Genomic DNA, 19,777 nt, shown 5'->3' with positions numbered 1-19,777 from the left:
AGACCCAAAACCATATTAGTTTGGATCGTAGGCCTTGGATCCAATCCAATCCAACTCCGAATCCATTTTGACTAATTGCTCAATTTTCAAAAAAAATGCAATTTTCGGGCAAACCGGGACTCGAATTCAAAAAAGTAAAATATCATAGCGCTCAAAATTCTGAGACGCATCCAACGATATGCTACACGAATACCAAATTTTGAATTTCACTCAAAAATAACCCGAATTTCGCTCGGATATCGCTTGAATTTAAAGGTCGAAAATAAAACTCTTTATCTCGCTTCGATTGGCTCGTTACAACCATGTCGATAGGACCTGAGCCAAGCCCAGACATCGGTCTAAAAATCGAGCCTCAAACGATTTTTTCTCCTAGACTTAGCCAAATTTTCGAAAATCTCCTGAAATAACTAAGTACGAAAATACGCGATATTACATCCTCAACCCCTCAGGATTGATCCCAGACAGACTACTTTCATACAATCACACAGACTTTTAAATTCACACCGAATAAAAATTTAAACTATGAATGCAATCAATCATAAAGAGTTTATATGCTTTAAATAAAAGTATTAAATAGCCTTACCAATGAAGGAGACTACTCTGGAGTACGAGGCAAGACTTGCTGACACTTCAGAACATGACTCACTTACCAAAATTTAAAAACTTAATGCTAAAAAAGATGATAAAAGTGTAAGATTTTGTGGTGGCTCTGATACCAAACCTTTAACGACCCCCACTCATATGCCTTGAAAAATGCAGAATTTATTTATTTATTTTTTTAAACATGTGCGGAAACAATCCCAGAAATCAGGGGCCTTTACAGTTTCACTCCCCATTGGATAACCAAACACCACAATAGAGCTTATACTTATCATCCATACCAAACCAAATCATTATTCATTTATTTGAAAGAAAGAATGTTTAAGCAACAATTGTAAGAAACATATCAGAGTTATTTAAATGACATAAAAGTAAATAATGAAAAAACGAGCCACACTCTCCCTCTGTGAACCGTCCAGCAAGAATGTGACACTCATAACTCTCTCAGAAACCAATCGCTTTACTGCTCACCTGCGACTACGAAAAAACATAGAATAAGGGTGTCAAAACTGAAATCCTGAGCACAGGTGCTTCTAATGAAACAAGTGAGCATAACGAATACAAATAAGATTTCATGCAATCATTTAGAGGAAAACAATTATGACAACTTCATAATTTCAATTAAGTATCCATGCAATAAGAAATAATTTCTCAGTATGAAGAATCATTAAACAACAGCATGAATCACAATTTAAGTAAGCAAGACATTAGAGATTAAACATCATGTATCCACCAACATGTAACAATTAAAGGAGCAAATATCATATGCATGTTCTGATGCATAGCAGGAATATGCATGATTTATGTGCAATGCATGAACATTTCATTATCTTTCATTAAAATTTCTCTATGCATATGCATGCCCTATTAAATGCATACAATTTAAGTTCCTCTTTTTAATTACCGTTGCCCGCGGATACACCAAACAGGTAAAATCCATAAGGTCAAGTTAGGTTCCCAGAATAGCTTAACACACAATTTATATTTTATTATTGGGTTCCAAACTTAGCTCTCGACCGATATCAGGAAACAACATCATCCATCGGAACATTAGACCTCCACATCTAATGTCGAGGACACAAAGGGCACCCCACGCCCACAAGTGCTACTTTCATAGTATCAAAACAACAGTTATGTCAAACACACCACCCCCAGGTCAACTGGCGGACTCTCCCTAAAACCGTGGCTAGGAGAAAGAACCTAAATATCGGGTTCATGAGACAAAATAAAGCACACGGAGTTTTTGTATCCTCACAGTCTCCTCAAGACCGGATCTCTAAGATCCTCATTCTGCAGATGGGAGATCCCAGAACGTATATTATACTGTCCTTATTCATTATCTTTTTATTAAAAGTCAATTATTGAGTTTTGCAATTCAACATGCAGAAACAAGGCAAAAGCTCGCATCTACCCCTGTGAGAACCATCACGGGACTCCCGCTCATAGAAACACACAGAATAGTGCAATATAGTGCAATAAAAATAAATGTGCTTTTTGCGATGCATTTAAACAATTACAGAAAGAGCAATCAAAGCTCAAGGCTCTCCAGGCCTGTGATGATTCATTTAGACCATCGATGTATCATACACAAAAACCATAAATTGCAATGTATGCAATGATGTCAACATGCTTCCAAATGCATATTTATATATGTCAATTTAACCATGTGCATTATATGTCACATTCATATGCATGTGTTCGCCATTCATGTGCATGTGCCTTTACGAACTCATTCCACATACATGCATTCACTCATGAATCATCTCAATTGAGACAAGTGAACTCATGCATTTATGTATATGCGAAAATACACATCAATGCATGTATGCACATGCATTTGAAACAAACTTCATATAGTATGATGCTTAAGCACGTCACATTAAGTCAAAGCATATAAATAATTCCAAATCTTGACATGTCTCGAGAACTAAAAAATACATGCACACCACACCTTCTGGAAATTTATATGCACATTCAGAAATACCAACATATATCACGTGTAAGCCACGAAATATTAATAAGCATGTTTTTGTTCAATTCGGATGCATACTCAAGTCAAATGCATACTTTTATTCATGAACCAGTTCCAATTAAAATATGTGAACACGCACGCCATGAGGTACATGCCAAAATACATCGATTCCCTGTATGCACACGCATATGCAAACAACCTTGCACTAATGTCTTAATCAAGCAAAACATGTCGATTCTAAGCACAAGAGAAATATCATTCTTTCCTTGATTCACCTCTAGCAAAACATGTATATAAGCATGTGATTGCAATAACAATAAACTTTCATGATCCATGTTTTCAATACATGCACATGTCCATACATTCACATGCGTAGAAAGAAAAACTAAATCTTTAACACATGTAAACCAAGGGATAACATGAACACTTTTCATATGAGAACCTGTATATAGCCATATGCAATTTGCTGAGTCAATGAACTTGAAAACAATTTTGCAAACTTAATCATCACCTAAGCATTGATCTTAACTGTACCTAAAAAAAATCAGTTTTATAAGCATCGATCAAGTCTTTCAAACTATATCCAGCATGAACCAAATTCAAGAACAGAAAACGTAGATTAAGGTATGTATATACGAGCATAAATCTTGATCATAACAAACAGAAATAAATTTTGATCATAACCCAATATGAGTCTGTTTTTGTATAAAAACCCCATACACAGAATTTTATGTGTAAAGAACCAAAAACACTAATATAAAAGAGGATCTATGGATCCTCATCCATGTAATCTAGAGTAAACACATAGAATCACTCTTTAACCATGGATTTGCACTAAATATTGCATGAAAATCGAATCGATATTCGATTTCTCACATGATTTAAAAGAAAGAACACGTACCTTTGATAAAAATCGAAAAATAGAGAAGAATGATGGTGGAACAAGGGTTGTTGGAAAAGAGGAACCCTCTTCTTCTTCCTCATTTCCTCTCTTTTCCCTACCTCGGGAGGTTGCGTCATCACGCGTGCGTACGACTGTAGGTGATGTAAGACAAGACAAAGGGGCAAGAGCGGGATCTGTCGTGTGAACTGCAAACAAACAAACGTGATTATTAAAACGCAAAAAGCGTTGACTGCATTGGGGTCGACCCTATGAAGTGGAAGAGGGTGGACCAGGGTGCGACCCCTAACCGAAAAAGGGGATAGGGGCGCAGCCCCTTTCCGCGATCCTCGACAGCAGTGCGAGGGGGCACGGTGCAGCCCTTGCCTGCCTGTCTGCTCGAAAGTAGAAAAAAAAAGGGCAGGGCCACAACCCCTACCTTCCGGCCTGACAGAAAGGAGAGGGGTGAGCCTCTGGCGATCAAATGGATCGGCAGGCTAACCTCTGCAGGAGCGACAGTCGGCAGGGGCGAAACCCCTGCCTGAGAGCATACCGTGAGGCAGGAAAACGAATGGCAAGGGGCACACCCCCTGCTAGAAAAGGCAATCGGCAAGGCAAAAGCCCCTGTCGCAAATAATGACAGTCGACAAGGGTTTGGCCCCTACCGAGGAAGACAGTCGGCAGGGGCGGAGCCCCTGCCAGAGGCAATGATAGTCGGCAGGGGCTTTGCCCTGCCAGAAAAGGCAATCGGCAGAAGCAAAGCCCCCGCCAAAAAAACCCATCGGTAGGGGCAAATATAGTGGTCGGTAGGGGCTTTGCCCCTGCCAAGAAAATAGCAGTCAGCAGGGGCCTTTCCCCTACCGAAAAGAACACAGTCGGTAGGGGCGAAACCCCTGCCTACAAAAGCTCAAGCGATAGGGAGAGGGAGGGCACGGCAGGGGCCGCCGGCCTCTTGCCAGCCCTCTGGCAACAAGAGAGGGGGAAGGAAAACAGAGGGAAAGAGAAATCAGAGGGAGAAAGAGAAGAAGACAGAGGTAGAGAGAGATAGTGTCTTACCTGCGAGGGTCGACGTCATCGAGGTACGCCGGATGGGAGGAGGATCGGTGGTGTTGTCGATGACTTTCGCTTGTAGGCGAAAGAGGGAAACGAGAGAGAAGGCGCAAGCGAGAGGGCCTTTCGAGTGAGAGGCCCCTCGTCCCTGCGTCTCGCTTTAAAGACATGGGGAGGGCGACAGATCGGGAAACCCCAAAGGGTTTCCCCTTTCTGCAAAAGGAGGAAGAGAGGAAAGCAGTGTGGGAGAGAAGGTTTTAAAATAAAACCCTCCCCCCTGCATCGAGTGTTATAACCCTAATGGGTTATTGGATCCGGGTCGGGTCTGAATCCGACCCGGGTCCGAAAAGATTTTTTTCCTCAAAAACTTGGGTTTTACATTCAATGACCCCCTGGTTCGGCTAGAGGGCTCCGACTGCCTGATTCGCAGCCGTTACCGAGTCTGTGTGACGAAAATGTACCAAGTGCTGAGCGGTGGCGCGGCCAGATGCATGGTAAATCGGCTGGACTGGTTCGGCTGCGGTAGCATCTACGTGACTGGTTGCACCGTCACCCAATCCTGCTCTCGTTTTCAGCATTGATGTCGCGCACGGCTCCACCGGCGACTCAAGAACAACAATCCGTCCTTCGATCCCATCAAAATGCTTTGACATGACGGCTACATCCTTGCTTATGTGTAGCAGATTTTCCTGGATCTTCATCATCATATCGATCATCTGCATCATGGGGTCTTCGTTGATGGTACCCGATCCCTCGCACTCATTCTCGCTCGCAGGATCGTCTCCTCACCTCTTGCGTCATACCGTCGACCAAAGAGGAAGGGGTTGTGCTCTGATACCACTTTGATACAGCGCGGGAACGGGGTTCAACCACGTGTGGGTGCCGACGCGAAAGAGCCTCTTACACACGAACAATCGTGCAGGAAATCACTGTTGCGTAAAAGGAACTGGTTGTGCGCTGGGGATCTGAACCTTAGATCCACCTTGATGATTTATTGAAAGAAATAACAACTACACTTGAATAATAATTGAATACTGAGGACAAATTCTAGGAAACTGAAAAGTAACGACTAGAATCAAAATAAAATAAATGCAGATATCCAAAAGGTTGTTGTAGGCTGAACGTGACAGGAAGAAAACGCAGAGGCAAAAATTATTCTAAAAAACCTCCCTGTGTAAGGCTCGGCCTATGTAGGTTGCACACTGGGTCTGGATCTCGGGTCCGGAACCCAGGACCGAGACTCGATGTTCTCAACTCTTGCTGGGGCTGTTGACGTGCGATGCACTGCTTCCATTCTTCGCTCGTCGAGGGTATGTACGCAGGGGTGTATCCCTGCATCGTGGCACCGTGTTCGAGGTTGAATTCAGTACCTTGGTCTGATCGTCGATCTCATCATGCGGGTCCGGTCCCATGCCTGGGTCATGCTGTATGGATTTGGGACGGTCCTGCTTTGCATCATAAATGTATCTTGGACTCATGCATTATGGCTCTGTCATTGGATTTGCATCAAAAGTGACCTCAAAGCGACAGATCATCACCTCATTCGAGTGACGATCCTGATGGATTCAAGATTCATCAAGCGTTTAACCTAGAGAATGGACCTTGACCGAAACATGACATATAGCCACACAAAGAATTTCTGAGATCGGCAACGATCAATGACAAGTGATGCAACATTGTTGAATGACCCTTTATGGCATCAGCCTATTGGTGATCACCATGATCCATCCTTCTTCAAGGAGCAGCATAAGTGGATTGCAAACACATGCCACAATCTAATACAAGGGTGGCTGTCAACCACATCAGATTAGAGGCAACCGTGGCTGTCAGCCACATCAGATTAGAGGCAACCGTGGCTGCCAATCGCAACTGCTCCTGTTTCACCACGCTGTAACTCACCATCAACAACACCTTATTTTTCCTTGCCCTTGTAACCCTTGCAACCACCACCATCTTCCCCTTTCCTCTTTTCCCTTTTCTTCTCTTCCACCACCATCATCTTCCCCTAATTCCACACCATCACCACCACCACCAACACCGCCAGATGGGGAAACAGTCCACCTACTTGCCATCTCTGGCTGACAATAGGCCTGGCTGCTGGTAGCTGAACACCCCCCTCTCCCCCTCTTCTTCCTTTCCCTCCCCTCCTTTTCCTTCTTCCCTATCTTCTTTCTCTCCCACCTGACCTCCCTCATCTTCCAAAATTCAGCCAGGGGATGGACAACTGCCAGCCAAAACCTGACCGATGACCTTCTGTTGGCTATGCCTCACCAACGGGCTGCCCACCCACAAGCCGAAACCCCCCCTTCCTAATTTATTCCCCATCTAGTCCTTCCTTTCCTTCTTCCTACTTCGCTTCTCATCCAGCCAGTCATAGTGACCTTCCGGACGACGAAGATCCTGAAGGAATCCGATGGCGGCCAATGGCCCCAGCTAGCGGTTTTCGAATTACAGTGGGTGAGGGTGGTTCCAAACACCCAAACCCTAACAACCCTTTTCCTCACCATCTAGAGAACTGAACTGGTTTGTCTTCAACATCCGCTCCTTCACCACTCAGAATTACTACCTGCAACTAGTCCAGGATTCCAAAATCGGTTCAAGCCTTCATGCAATACCTCATACCCCCTTTTTGGACCCTATTTTTCTCTAGAATCCACCTAGATTGACCCATAATAACCCAAATACTGACCCAAAGCCCTCACTTAAGATTTTCAACTTGTTTTAGATCCTTACACCTCATAATCTATTAAATGCAAACCAGTTTGGCCCAAATTCCACCCTAAACCTAAAAGACTAACCAAACCCAAAACTCTTATTTGGATCCATATGAGGTTTATGGCATCAAGCTAGGCCTTCCTGATTTCACAGGCAGTTGTGATAAAGATACCTTTTCTGGTTGGATCCATGTATTGCCAAAGCATATTCGATCAACACCAAATTCCCGATCATCGCAAAGTCATTTTGGTATCCGCTCGATTCAATGATGAAGCTAAAATTTGATGGATGATCACTTATGAATGCCAAGCACAACTGCACAAGAAAGAATTCAGACGTGGGACCAATTGGGGCAACTAATGAAGATCAAGTATGTTCCTAGTTCCAAAATTATCCTGACTCAAGTAGATGTGACCTTGAATGAACCCAATCCAAATATATTTCATTTGAAACCTTTACAAAAGCATATTAGTAATCCAGATACAGATGAAAAAAGATATGGATCAAAACCCACACTTGAACCCAAAAATGGATCTTATTTTAGATCCAAACCCTCTTAAGCTTCTTGAACCACCATCCCAAAACCAAATTCAGTTGAGACTATCCAAACCTCTCCTAAAGTTACTCCCATTTCCAAACCTAGCTACAAGCCATTCAGATCCAAAAGTCCTAAATTTTAAGCCTATACCACAAACCCAAACTCTAAACCCTATACCTACCTAGTTACCCAGATGGAGTCAAATTCAAAATGATATATCCATAGACCCATTTAGCTGCACCAAATTATCTTTTGTGCATCCACTTAAAGACCTTTTGAAACAACCAAATAAAAAGGTCCACATAAATATTCTACTTGGATCTTATGTGGATCGAATCTTACCATTGTTAGATCCAACTAACCTGCTCACATTGGAGCTCCTTACCCAAAAAGTTGAATCGGTTCTGTGGTTTGCATAGGTTAAAAGAAATTCGAAGAAGTGAAAGTGAGCCAGACTCGAGGGCAAGTCTTCTCCAACTCGAGAAGAATAATGCAGGGCAGAGTTGTAATGCGTTCAGGTCCAGGATTCATTTATGGATCTGTTACCTTTTTTTAGATTTTTCTTAAAATTTGAATCTTATTAGGATTTGGATCTATTCGAGATCCAAATTAAATTAGAGTTTTTGGTTTTTGGTTTTCGCCTATAAATACTCATTGTAATGGGTTTCATTAGTGATGGATGAATGAAATTTATGAGTATTTTCTTTTATTTTCCATTAGAGATTAGCTTGATTAGGTAAGATAGCATAGATAGTCGTAAATTAGATTTCTATGAATTTGAAAATGCATTTGCATCATGCCACCTTACAAATTATCGACCAATCTGGTGTGATGGCACTAAAAATTTATACAATATATCTTGGCAATAATATACTCAAGTGTACAACATATACATATATATATATATATCATTTTGTGAATCAACTATAGTATCAATACTAAATACCTTAATGTCAAGGGAACATATATGATTATCAATTACTAGATCCAGAATTTGGTACATGTTTAGGTTCTTTAAGATTCAATCATGTGGATGTTTACGAGCTATTTTTATAAGCAAATTAATCTAAGTTGGTGCATTAATTTTTGCATTCTTTGACATTCTGACATTGATTTTTAGTGTGCCTACAAGATGGCAACTAAAACATGTACGTAACCAGAATATGTTGACAACAGCCAAAGGCTGGATCTAGCAGATGAGATGGTTAATCTGCAATGATATTGTTTATTAATATATTTTATGCAAGGTAGATTTGGTATCATTACTTCAAAAGTAAATATCATGTTACCAACAAGTATTTTATACTAACAAAACATGTTATTGTTTCAAATTTGTATTAAATTGTGATAATATCCAACTTAAAGTGATCATAATACAATAAATTTCTTCTAACAAAAATAATGCATCTCGGTGAATTAATTGGCATGTTCATAAATATAATAACAAATCTATTGGAATCCATCATGCTGACCTTTCGGTCAATGACGAGTTCCACAAATTCATGACAAAAAAAAGGAATTGCCAATCAACCAACTAATGAATGCAAGGAGTGAATCTCCCACATTTCTTGTTGACTTCATTGTGATTGACTCTCACGGTAGTCTCCTTTAGATGATGGATGTCTTCTCGTGATTGTAGGAACCAGAAGGATCAATCATTTTGAAGATTCTTCAAATCAGCAAGGCGTGTGGCGATCATGGAAATCTGGTTTCTGGTGGTTCGGTTGGTTTCTTATTCTCAGAGAGCATGGTTCCCAGGAACGGCCGCTTTGATTCCTCTTGTTATATCAAACCCGTTCCAGCCCCAAAAAACATTTGATCAAAGTTTAACTACAGCTTAGTCAAACTCCAGCATGATCAAGAAAGTGATCAACCAGAAAGAAGCCTTATCGCCTGAGAATCACCCACAATGCCTAGCATATGCTTCGCTAGAAAACAGCTGGCTGACAGATAGTCAGTCGGGTTGGGCATCACATAGTCTTAATTGGCAGTCCAATGGCTGCAGTCCCAGCCAACAAGGTCAGGTGAAACAAGGATTCGAAAAAGAAAGAGCGAGATAGATAGATAGATAGACAGTAAGATATGCCACATAGGTGCGGATGTGGATGTGGGTGTGAAGGATGTGACATGGCAATTTCAAAAAATTGGATGCAGGGTTGCGGAAATATATATATATATATATATATATATATATATATATATATATATATTAGCAAACACTTGGTTTAGGAAGAGGAGTCTCACCTAGTAACATTTAAAAGTGGGGTTAATACGAGTTAGATAGATTTTTTTCTACTTAGAAAGAGATATAGGGGTTGTTGCATCGATTGTAAGGTTATACCGGGAGAAAGTGTAGCTACACAACATAGAGTCTTAATTTTAAATATTAAAAATTAGACAATGCTACAAAAGGGATAGACATAGGATAGATCCTAAAATTAAGTGGTGGGCACTGAAAGGAGCTAAACAAAGAATGTTTGTAAAGCAGGTAGTTAAGGAAGTTGATTGGTGTCTCGAGGAGGATTCAGAATCAATGGTGGAACAAGGATGTCAAATTAGCTATTAAGATTAAAAGAGAGTGTTATAGAAATCTAAGAGTCGTGATAATGAGAATTTGGAGAAGTATATGATAGCAAAGAAGGAAGCTAAAAAAGTAGTTTGAAACGCGAGGAATAAGGTATATAAAGAGGTTTATGACAAGTTGGATACCAAAGAGGGCGAGAAGGATATTTATAGGCTTGCAAAGATGAGAGATAGGAAATCGAGGGATCTGGGTATAGTTAGATGTATCAAAGATGAAACACTAAGGGTTTTAGTAAAAGATGAGGAGATTAAGGAGAGATGGAAAGATTATTTTGATAAGCTATTTAATGAAAGTCATGCTCAAGATCTTGAAGACTTATCCATTCCTTTTCATGAGATGAATCGTAATTTTATGCGCAAGATTCAAAAGAAAGAAATTGCAGAGGCTTTGAAGAAAATGAAATCAAGAAGGGCAGTTGGCTCGGATAGTATACCTATCGAGGCTTGAAAATGCTTTGGAGATAAAGGTTTAGAATGGTTGACAAATCTTTTTAACAAGATTTGGCGGACAAATAAGATGCCTAATGAGTGAAGGAAGAGTACGTTGGTGCCTGTATATAAGAATAAGGGTGATATACAAGATTGCACAAACTATCGTGGTATAAAACTCATAAGTCATACTATGAAACTTTGAAAGAGGGTGATTGAGTCTAGGTTGAGGAAGGTTGTCATGATATCGGAGAATCAATTTGGTTTTATGCCCGAAAGATCAACTATGGAAGCTATACATCTTCTTAGACAACTTATTGAGAGAAATAAAGAGAGGAACAGAGATTTGCATATGGTTTTTATTGATTTGAAGAAGGCATACGATAGAGTACCTAGGGACGTTCTCTGGTGAACAATGATGAAGAAAGGTGTTTCTCTCAAGTACATTAGTATAATTAAGGATATGTATGAAGGAGCAGTAACCAATGTCTGCACTTATGGAGGGGTGACAACCAATTTTCCTATAACGGTTGGGTTACATCAAGGATCTGCTTTAAGCCCTTTCCTATTTGCTATAGTGATGGATGAGCTTACGAGATCAATTCAAGAAAATGTGTCATGGTGTATGTTGTTTGCTGATGATATTGTTTTGATTGATGAGTCTAGAGCTGGGGTTAATGCTAAGTTAGAATTATGGAGACAGACATTGGAAGCAAGAGGTTTTTAAGTTGAGTAATAGTAAGACAGAATATATGGAATATCGGTTTAGTAAGCAACAAAGTAGTGATGGGAGTGTAGTGAAGCTTGGTGAGCAAGAAATACCGGTGGATGATTGTTTCAAATATTTGGGATCTATCATTCAGAGGTATGAAGAAATTGATGGAGATGTAAATCATAGGATAAAGGTTGGGTGGATGAAATGGAAAAGTACAACCGGAGTGTTGTGCAATCGTAGAATGCCATTGTGGTTGAAGGGAAAGTTTTATAGGACGACTATTAGGCCCGCTTTACTATATGGTACGGAATGTTGGGCTGCCAAGAGACATCATATTCAAAAAATGAGTGTAGCTGAGATGCGTATGCTTAGATGGATGTGTGGAAATACAATAAAAGATAAGATTCGGAATGAGGAGATACGTAAGAAGGTAGGCGTTGCACCCATTGAAAATAAAATGAGAGAGAATTGTTTACGGTGGTTTGGACATATTCGACGAAGGTCTAATGATGCTCCAGTTAGAAGGATGGAGAAATGAGAAAATATATTAGTTAAAAGAGGTCGGGGTAGGCCTAGGAAGACTTGGATGGAGATGATAGGAAAGGATATGAATGCTTTGAACCTCACCGAGGACATGGCATTGGATAGAAATGATTGGAGGAGAAGGATTCATGTGGAAGACCCAGAATGATTTTCTTTGTTGGTTCATATCGCCGACCCCAATTGTTTTGGGATGAAGGCGTAGTTGTTGTTGTTGATATATATATATATATATATGTGTGTGTGTGTGTCTGTACATATGTACGTATTTATGTATATAATATAGATGAAATTGAACTTGGTTAGGGTTAACTGAGTCCAGTTTCGGACAGAAATGGACCCTGGTACAGTTGACCACACCTAATACTGCAGAAGTTGTGTCCAAGTGTTGCATCCACACCAACATGTGGCGTCGGTGCATTGCTCTTTTAGAAGTGTCCATGTTACATAGACAGTAAGGAGAGGAAGACATAGAGGACAAAAGAGGAATATGACAAGAAGTGGTGGGAGAAGGGAGTGGGTAGAGTTGGTGAGAGAGGAGAGAGGGATGAGCATGAAAGATGAGAGAGAAGAGGGAGAAGAGAGAGGAAGAAGAAGAATATGATGATGAGAGAAGAAAGAGGAAAATTGGAGTGAGAAGCACTAGAGGAGAGAGAAGGAGAGTAACACATGCACACATACACACGATCTTCTCTTTAAGGGGCAAAAACTGAAGGCTCAAGTTTCATTCATCATTATAGCTATTGCTTAAATAAAACTCAAAGCAAACCAAATCCTAATGGACCTAAATGGACCCATATTCAAACACTACTAACCCAATTCAATTACCCGACCCAACACAACCAACCATGGACCATGGATCTCCTAATAGTCTTATTTTATTCATGATTCCTAGACACATAAGAACATCTCCTAACTAGACCTTCTACTACTCTAATGGCTAAACAGAGACCGTCAACTAGAAAAGAATTGTATAAATGCACACTAGCAAATGTGGATGAGATAGCCAACCTAAATTCATATATCATTGTGCGATTATTATAATTGACTAAAAAACTTGGCTTTGTGTTTCCCACTCTTAACAGATCCCAGCAGGGCAATAAGCCTACCAACATAAGGAAGACTTGTGCATGGGGAAAGGCCATCACAAAGATTCCAGTGACATCAATGCTACTTAACATAGTTGAATTTGACATAACAAGCAAAAATACCTGATCAGCCTTAATACATGTAAAATATTCAATAACTAAAAAACATAAACAACCTAAGGAAGGTTTTCCAGTCTGACATGGACAACCCATGGGGCATAATGAAATATGCCTATGGAAATAAGGTGGGATCCAGCTATAAGGCGGAAGAACACAGAAATGGAAAACCAGGCTACCAAACACAGACCTGCGTCAGACAAAAATACATAGTTGCACACATAAAGTAACTCTTCTGAGTTAAATCTGAGATTAACATACAATATAAAACAATCATACATATCTTTAGGAGTAGAAAGGAAAAGGTTCTTGACACGTTAGATACAAAATACTATGGCTTATGTAACTAATCTACCAAGCAATAAAGCAATCAAGCGAATTTAGGTGAAGAATCAGGATAAATACCTTTTGTAAAGTGGTTGAGGTGTTCAACTCAATAAGAATACCAGCACCACAAACGAGGCAATCTTTGTCTTTGACAAATTCAGTTACTTTTGTATGAAGTCCTTCGACACCATTATACCTATAAAATTAGATTTTTGTGAATAGGTGAGGATACTAACAAATTGCTGTTGCGGCAAAGTGCATATCAGTGAATATATAACAGCAACTATGTCACATGGACACTCCACTTATCACGTCTCCTTGTGTCAACACAACACCAGATACCCTACAACACTTCATGTACATAGTTAAACCTGTGCAGGGCATAGTCAACACCGTGTCCTTAGCTTTATGTTTTTATTAGCTTTATTGTTTTTTTTGGATGTACTTGTGTGCTTTTTATTTCAAATTTGCCATTGATTGCATCACAGTTCAATTTTCAACTTACATTTATTATCTAGTGTTTTGCAGTCATAATGATTGTTGTTCACTGAAGATGGCATTCATGCTTCACACACACACACATGCATGCATGCACATTGTGTACAGCCATGTCCCTGTGTCCTCATAGTTTTGCAAAACTCATGGGCTGTACCAAGAATGTCCATGCTGTGTCCATTACCCGTGTCTCTATCTAGAGACATAGGCAGCAGCATAAATAAGTAAAAGCGAAAATTACATACGTTAGATAATTGGACAGCGTTTTGCTGCACCCAGTTGCAATCTTCAAGGCTTCCAATGCACAAACAGCAGATATAATTGCATTTGTAGAAGCAATAGCTGGAACAATATTCTTTACAACACCCTGTAAGAGCACAGAGCAAACATATGATTATCCAAACATAAGAACCAGAAGCTAGCCCACAATAACTACAACAATAAGATAAAAAAATATATCCTTTAAAATTAAAACATTTGTCACTCAAGAAATTCATAGCAACTTTGAATCTTTTGGTATACAAAGATCTTAATGATAAAAAGTAATGCAAAATGGTTACTATAATACACAAAGAGATTATGGAGATGGCAACTGCGAAATGTTCAGGTCTATGAGTGCTCATGGCCTAATCATTGTTTAGATCACTTGTTCAAAGAGCGTCACAAGAGATGAAATAACTAGCAACTAAAGAACAGCTGATCACATTCCAATCAAGAAAGTCATAAATTATCGTTTAGATAAAATCATTATCATAATGAATTCTTTTTCCTTTACAAATTTTCCTTTAGTTTCTCTTTAAAGGATTAACTCGCTATGTCACAGGGACTCGGCCAACTGGGTGCCGCACCCGCGTCAACGCAACGCGGGTGCGCGTGCGGGTGTGGCACCCGTGCAGTCAACCTGACCCTGGGTGTGTTGACCACACCCAGGGTCATTTATGTCCAACTTTTGGACTTTATACATACATATATATATATATATTTATATTTATATTTTTGCTGCACCCCCACACCCAAGTTTTTTGAAAGTGCCGCACCCATGTGACATAGGGATTAAGAATAAACCAGCAAGAAGTGAAGAACTAAATCAGAGATATGTAGAAGTATCAAGGTAGAAAGCGGACAGAAAATAATGACATCTCTACCTGTGTTAAGGAATATGTAACTCCACTAATACCAAAAAGTTCAGCTCTCTTTAGGGCCTGCATATTCGGAAAATAACTAGGTCAACAGACTTGCACATATTAACAAACAACAGGAAATAAACAAAAAAAAGGAAAAAATTTAACCGAACCTGTGAATAAACCCACTGCATGTGTTCCGCATTATCTGCATCAAAAGATTGTCCACTATGTTCCTAAAAAAATGTTGAATTGAGAAGATTTATTAATGGATTCTGCCAAACATCATGAAATGCAGACCATGCAAGTTTATAACTTACCTCATTCCATTTAATCAGGTGAGCATACTCAATACAATGGGCAGCAGTTCGTGGGGTTTCAGCAAGTGTGCATAACGGAAATTTCACTTGAGGAGGGAAAAGCCAAATTGTGCACTCAAAGCATGGTGTAATTCCTGGCAAGATAACTCGAGCATGTCCTTTGAAGCCTTCAGTTCCACCATCCACCATAGGTTTGATGGTTTCTTCACATGGTTTATCCTCAGAATCATATTCTATATTTTTCAAAACAAAATTAGTGATATCAAAGGTTCAAAACCTCCAAAACTGTAACAGATAAGACAGCAAATTTAAACAAGCCACTCAGTCGTATTGAAACTTTAATACAAGTAAACAAGTGTTCCAAAAGAAAAAAACTTCATCAATTAGAAGAAATGAAGCAACCATAGCAATTGTACAGATATGGTAGAAAAACAAACAAATAATTCCCAGCAGATCTAAAATTACAAATGAGCTCAAATACAAAGGATATTCTGTAATCCAAGAAAAAAAATGTATTTTAAAATAAAGATTAGTCATACAGCCACTGAAGCAAAAACTTAGTTAACAGGGGAAATGACTATTCATTAAGAATCATACTTTTTTGAAGCAGCAACTTTGCTACAGGGAACTCAATAGTCAGTAATTTTCAAACCCATGTCCACCACAAATAATGACAGACATGACAAAGAGTAATTAGCAGACACTTACTAACTAGTATTCCTAGTAGCTTTTACACAGATGTGCAAATAGACAAGCAAATTGTTTTAACAGAAAACCAGTGATTTCTCAAACTGTGGGCTCAAATTCTCTAAGGAAAGCCAGCCCTGGGTTTGCACTTCTAATACCATACCTCATGCATGTTGGCTTGATTGGGTGGGAGATCCAGCAAGAAAGGGGAGAGTGATAGATTTTGATGTAGGTCTCAAATCTACCTGGCTGTTTGATACTGGATGTTGTTTTTTGCATTTTTCTTTGTTACATTTTCTGCTATATGTAACACGGATACAGGTGCTTAAATGAAATATAACAAGGTTAAGTGTGGGTCTGCTGCATATCATTCAAAAGACTTTCTAATTTCTACACTCTAAGGTCAGAAGAATTCTACTTTTTTAAGGTGTAACAATGTCAAAAAAAAATATCCTTTTTTCATTGTCATCTAAGACTCCCATACAGTGCAACTGAACTTTTACAGCATTAAAAGGACCTGAAACGAATAAAACACGTGGCAACACTACCAAGCCCATATAATAATGTCAACAAATAAAAAAGCACAAAATATATCATACAAGAATGGAAAAGAATGTTCCCTTGAAACAGTATCTGTTCAAAAAAGTGCACGATATAAATACATTCACCACTTTTTGGAGCAATAAACTAAAAAAAAATCAAAACAAAAGATAGAACTTTGAAAAGTACGTAAAATAATAACATACCGAGGAAACTACAAGCCACAGCATTAATGTAGCTTCGAGCCTCAACAGAGTCAAGACCGAGTGCAATGATATTAAAATCGTTATAGAACTCAATATCCTTATCTTCAATCCGACAAAAATGGGGAACTATGTTCACACTGCTTACACGTTCCATAACACGCATTGCAGCCACCTCAGCCTTTGGCTTTCCAACATCCTCTAGCCTACAATACAAAAGCCCCTTATTGAGGAGTGATCCTTCAAGAACTGGAAGGAAGCATCGTATAGGAAAATCAGAAACTAATGAACATGGAAAAGGATTCCACTACTGACAAGATCTCAGAATCTTGACTATTGAGACATAAAATGACAATGACAATACAAGGTCCCAGAAACCTCACCTTAAATAATCAAGATACTGTCAAAACAAGATCAATCCAGCAAGACATTCTTATATTGTTTTTGTCAATGAAAATATGCCAACTCTAAGGATCACGAAAGTGCTATATTCATTTAAGTGGTCATCCATATACAGCATTTATGGACATTTAGAAGACAGCAAAGTGATTACGTCCCGCAATTTACAGAGAAGTAATTGAACTGTAGAAAACTTCTAGCCTAGAAGGCATGAACGGCACTTCAATCATGAGATAGACAGGTAAGAGTAGAAACTCCCATAAGAATTATTTCATTTCTACATCAACTGACAAGCATAGTCACATGTTTTCTTATTTTATATGCAGTACTGATACATATTCTTATATGCAACCAAAATTATCCATCACCGATTAATATGATCATGTGTTTTTGTCATGTTCCTTCTATAAGCCAATGCAAACACATTTTCTGCATAAGACATGCTAGGATTATGTGAACAGCCTTGATTAATAGGTGGGTGAATCTCATGGATACGGCATACTAAAATTTGCATTTATTGAACCATCAGCGTTTTTTTCTAGTCCTAAAAATGTACTGCCAGTCAGCTTTACAGGATGATCATCTATTCAACTTGGTATGGACCAAATTTTTTCTGAAAAATGTCACAGAACATATGTTACCATCCAGTCCTTTCTTGTGCCGAATAGAAGAGTTTGGATTGGTAAAAGTCACACCATCATCTCAGCCAAGGGGTTTCCAGTTCCAGCCCCACAGTGGGGATATTCCCCTGTTTGATTATCAAAACAAAACTCAATCTTCCTCATATGAATTTCAGAAGTATAAATAAGGTCAATGCAACAAGATCTAGTTCCGAATTCCTTCAGCATTCTAATCAAAACAGCTAACTACTTAGCTTCAACGAATTCATCAAAGAGCCACACGGTGATAGCAATCACTAGCACATGCAATCAAAAAATATCAACAACAACAAAAATAACAAAATTGACTGACGAACCTGAAAAGGAATTGCCGGTTCAAATTGGAAACCTCAATTGTGTCCATATCAATAACTTCAAGATTTCGGAAACCTGAAAGAGCCAAGTCTTTAAGCAATTCACATCCCAAACCTCCAGCACCCACCACCAAAACCTTCACATACGCCTGAAGATCATCTCTCAACTGCAAATTCCACATACCCAATTCATAATTATTTGCAATTTAGCACCAACCCCACAATTCACCATCACTTAAAACATCGCTCCAATCATACACTTGATACTTAAAGTATAGAACAAGTACACAGCAAGCAATCTCCATGAACTAAAAACAGAACCGATAAACCCTTTTGATAACTACTATCACCATCAGCTGAACAAACGTTTCAGTGAAAACCAAAACAAGGTGGGGACAAAGACGATCATTATACATCAAAATTGGTGTTAATCGTTGATATTATTCAAAAACGAAAGATGGGTTTTCTGCTTATGAGAGGATCAATAGGCACAAGAAGGAAACAAATGAAAAAAAAAATGAATAGGAAGAGAAGGAAGAACCGAACATATTAGTTGTCATAGATTAGGAAAGGGAAAGGAATCAATACCTCGGGGCCTGGTTCGAAGTTTTGACCAACGAGATGCCCCGGGCGAAGGAGCAGTTTGTCGAGGTCTCTCCATTTTCCGGCGGCCACGCCGTTGTTGTTACTGTCCGCCATGGCCTCTCTCTCTCTCTCTTCTTTGTCTTCCTCCCTCTTTCCTACTCACCTTCCCACCCCAGAAGAGGGAACAAAGGCTCCCCACACTCTAGCGTAGCTGAACTGAAGCATCTCTGGTTTCAAGGGCATTGGAAGACGCTTCCCCGCATCGGCTTTTCAGAAAGCACAAGAATGTCCCTTTGTTGTGGTTGTTTCGTATCGCTTGTCGACGTTTGTGGGATGCTGAGAAAGGACCTAATGTTAAAGCTTTGTCAAAAGCACCCGCATGCTATGACACCCAGACACGAGTACGATCTAGCACGGGACACGACTTCGAGACTCGTGTGTTCGCAAACCTCCTGGAGAGTATAGGCCACGAGAACAAGGTTTTTTTTTTCCAAGATTTAAATTAATAAAAAAACTTCTTTTATATGTCAATATACAAGAATGCTTTTTTATTAAAATATCATCAGAAATGATAAGACGATCATTAAAAACAATAAAATAATGCCCGTCCAAATCCAAGACACTAGCGGGCAAGTCTAAATTTTTATGGCAGGCAGTCACTGGCTAGGTCTCTGATCTTTGGGGCGGTTTCTTAGTGTACATATAAAAAAAAAATTAATAAGATATCAAATCCCCTTTGGAATCTTGACAATTTTGCAAGTGGCTAGCTTAAATTCGTGGCAAATTTCTTAAAATAGCAACGATATTGTAAAAAGGTTTTTCTTTTTTTAATGATTTTGTTTCTCATAGGAGGCATTTGTTTTGTGCCTTTTTGACTAAACAAACGTGTCTATGAGAAAT

General features: G+C 39.3%; 1 protein-coding gene across 1 annotated transcript in view; it reads right to left on the bottom strand.

The window, feature by feature from the left end:
- LOC149815384 (NEDD8-activating enzyme E1 catalytic subunit-like) overlaps window positions 1–19,188 on the bottom strand; it is a 28,385-nt gene extending 9,197 nt beyond the window's left edge. Inside the window, exons 1-8 of the mRNA XM_089988235.1 lie at window positions 18,881–19,188; window positions 18,296–18,459; window positions 16,924–17,126; window positions 15,491–15,723; window positions 15,344–15,406; window positions 15,195–15,251; window positions 14,295–14,416; window positions 13,633–13,750 (exon numbers count right to left, since the gene is read on the bottom strand). Of these exons, the coding sequence (XP_089844361.1) occupies window positions 13,633–13,750; window positions 14,295–14,416; window positions 15,195–15,251; window positions 15,344–15,406; window positions 15,491–15,723; window positions 16,924–17,126; window positions 18,296–18,459; window positions 18,881–18,991 (1,071 nt within the window). The 5' untranslated portion in view covers window positions 18,992–19,188. The remainder of the gene's footprint in view (window positions 1–13,632; window positions 13,751–14,294; window positions 14,417–15,194; window positions 15,252–15,343; window positions 15,407–15,490; window positions 15,724–16,923; window positions 17,127–18,295; window positions 18,460–18,880) is intronic.
- Window positions 19,189–19,777: the final 589 nt, after the last annotated feature.

Source organism: Nuphar pumila, chromosome 15 (assembly GCF_984573655.1).
Source record: "Nuphar pumila chromosome 15, dmNupPumi1.hap1.1, whole genome shotgun sequence".
Lineage (NCBI taxonomy): Eukaryota > Viridiplantae > Streptophyta > Magnoliopsida > Nymphaeales > Nymphaeaceae > Nuphar > Nuphar pumila.
This window is presented reverse-complemented; position numbering and strand designations above follow the sequence as displayed.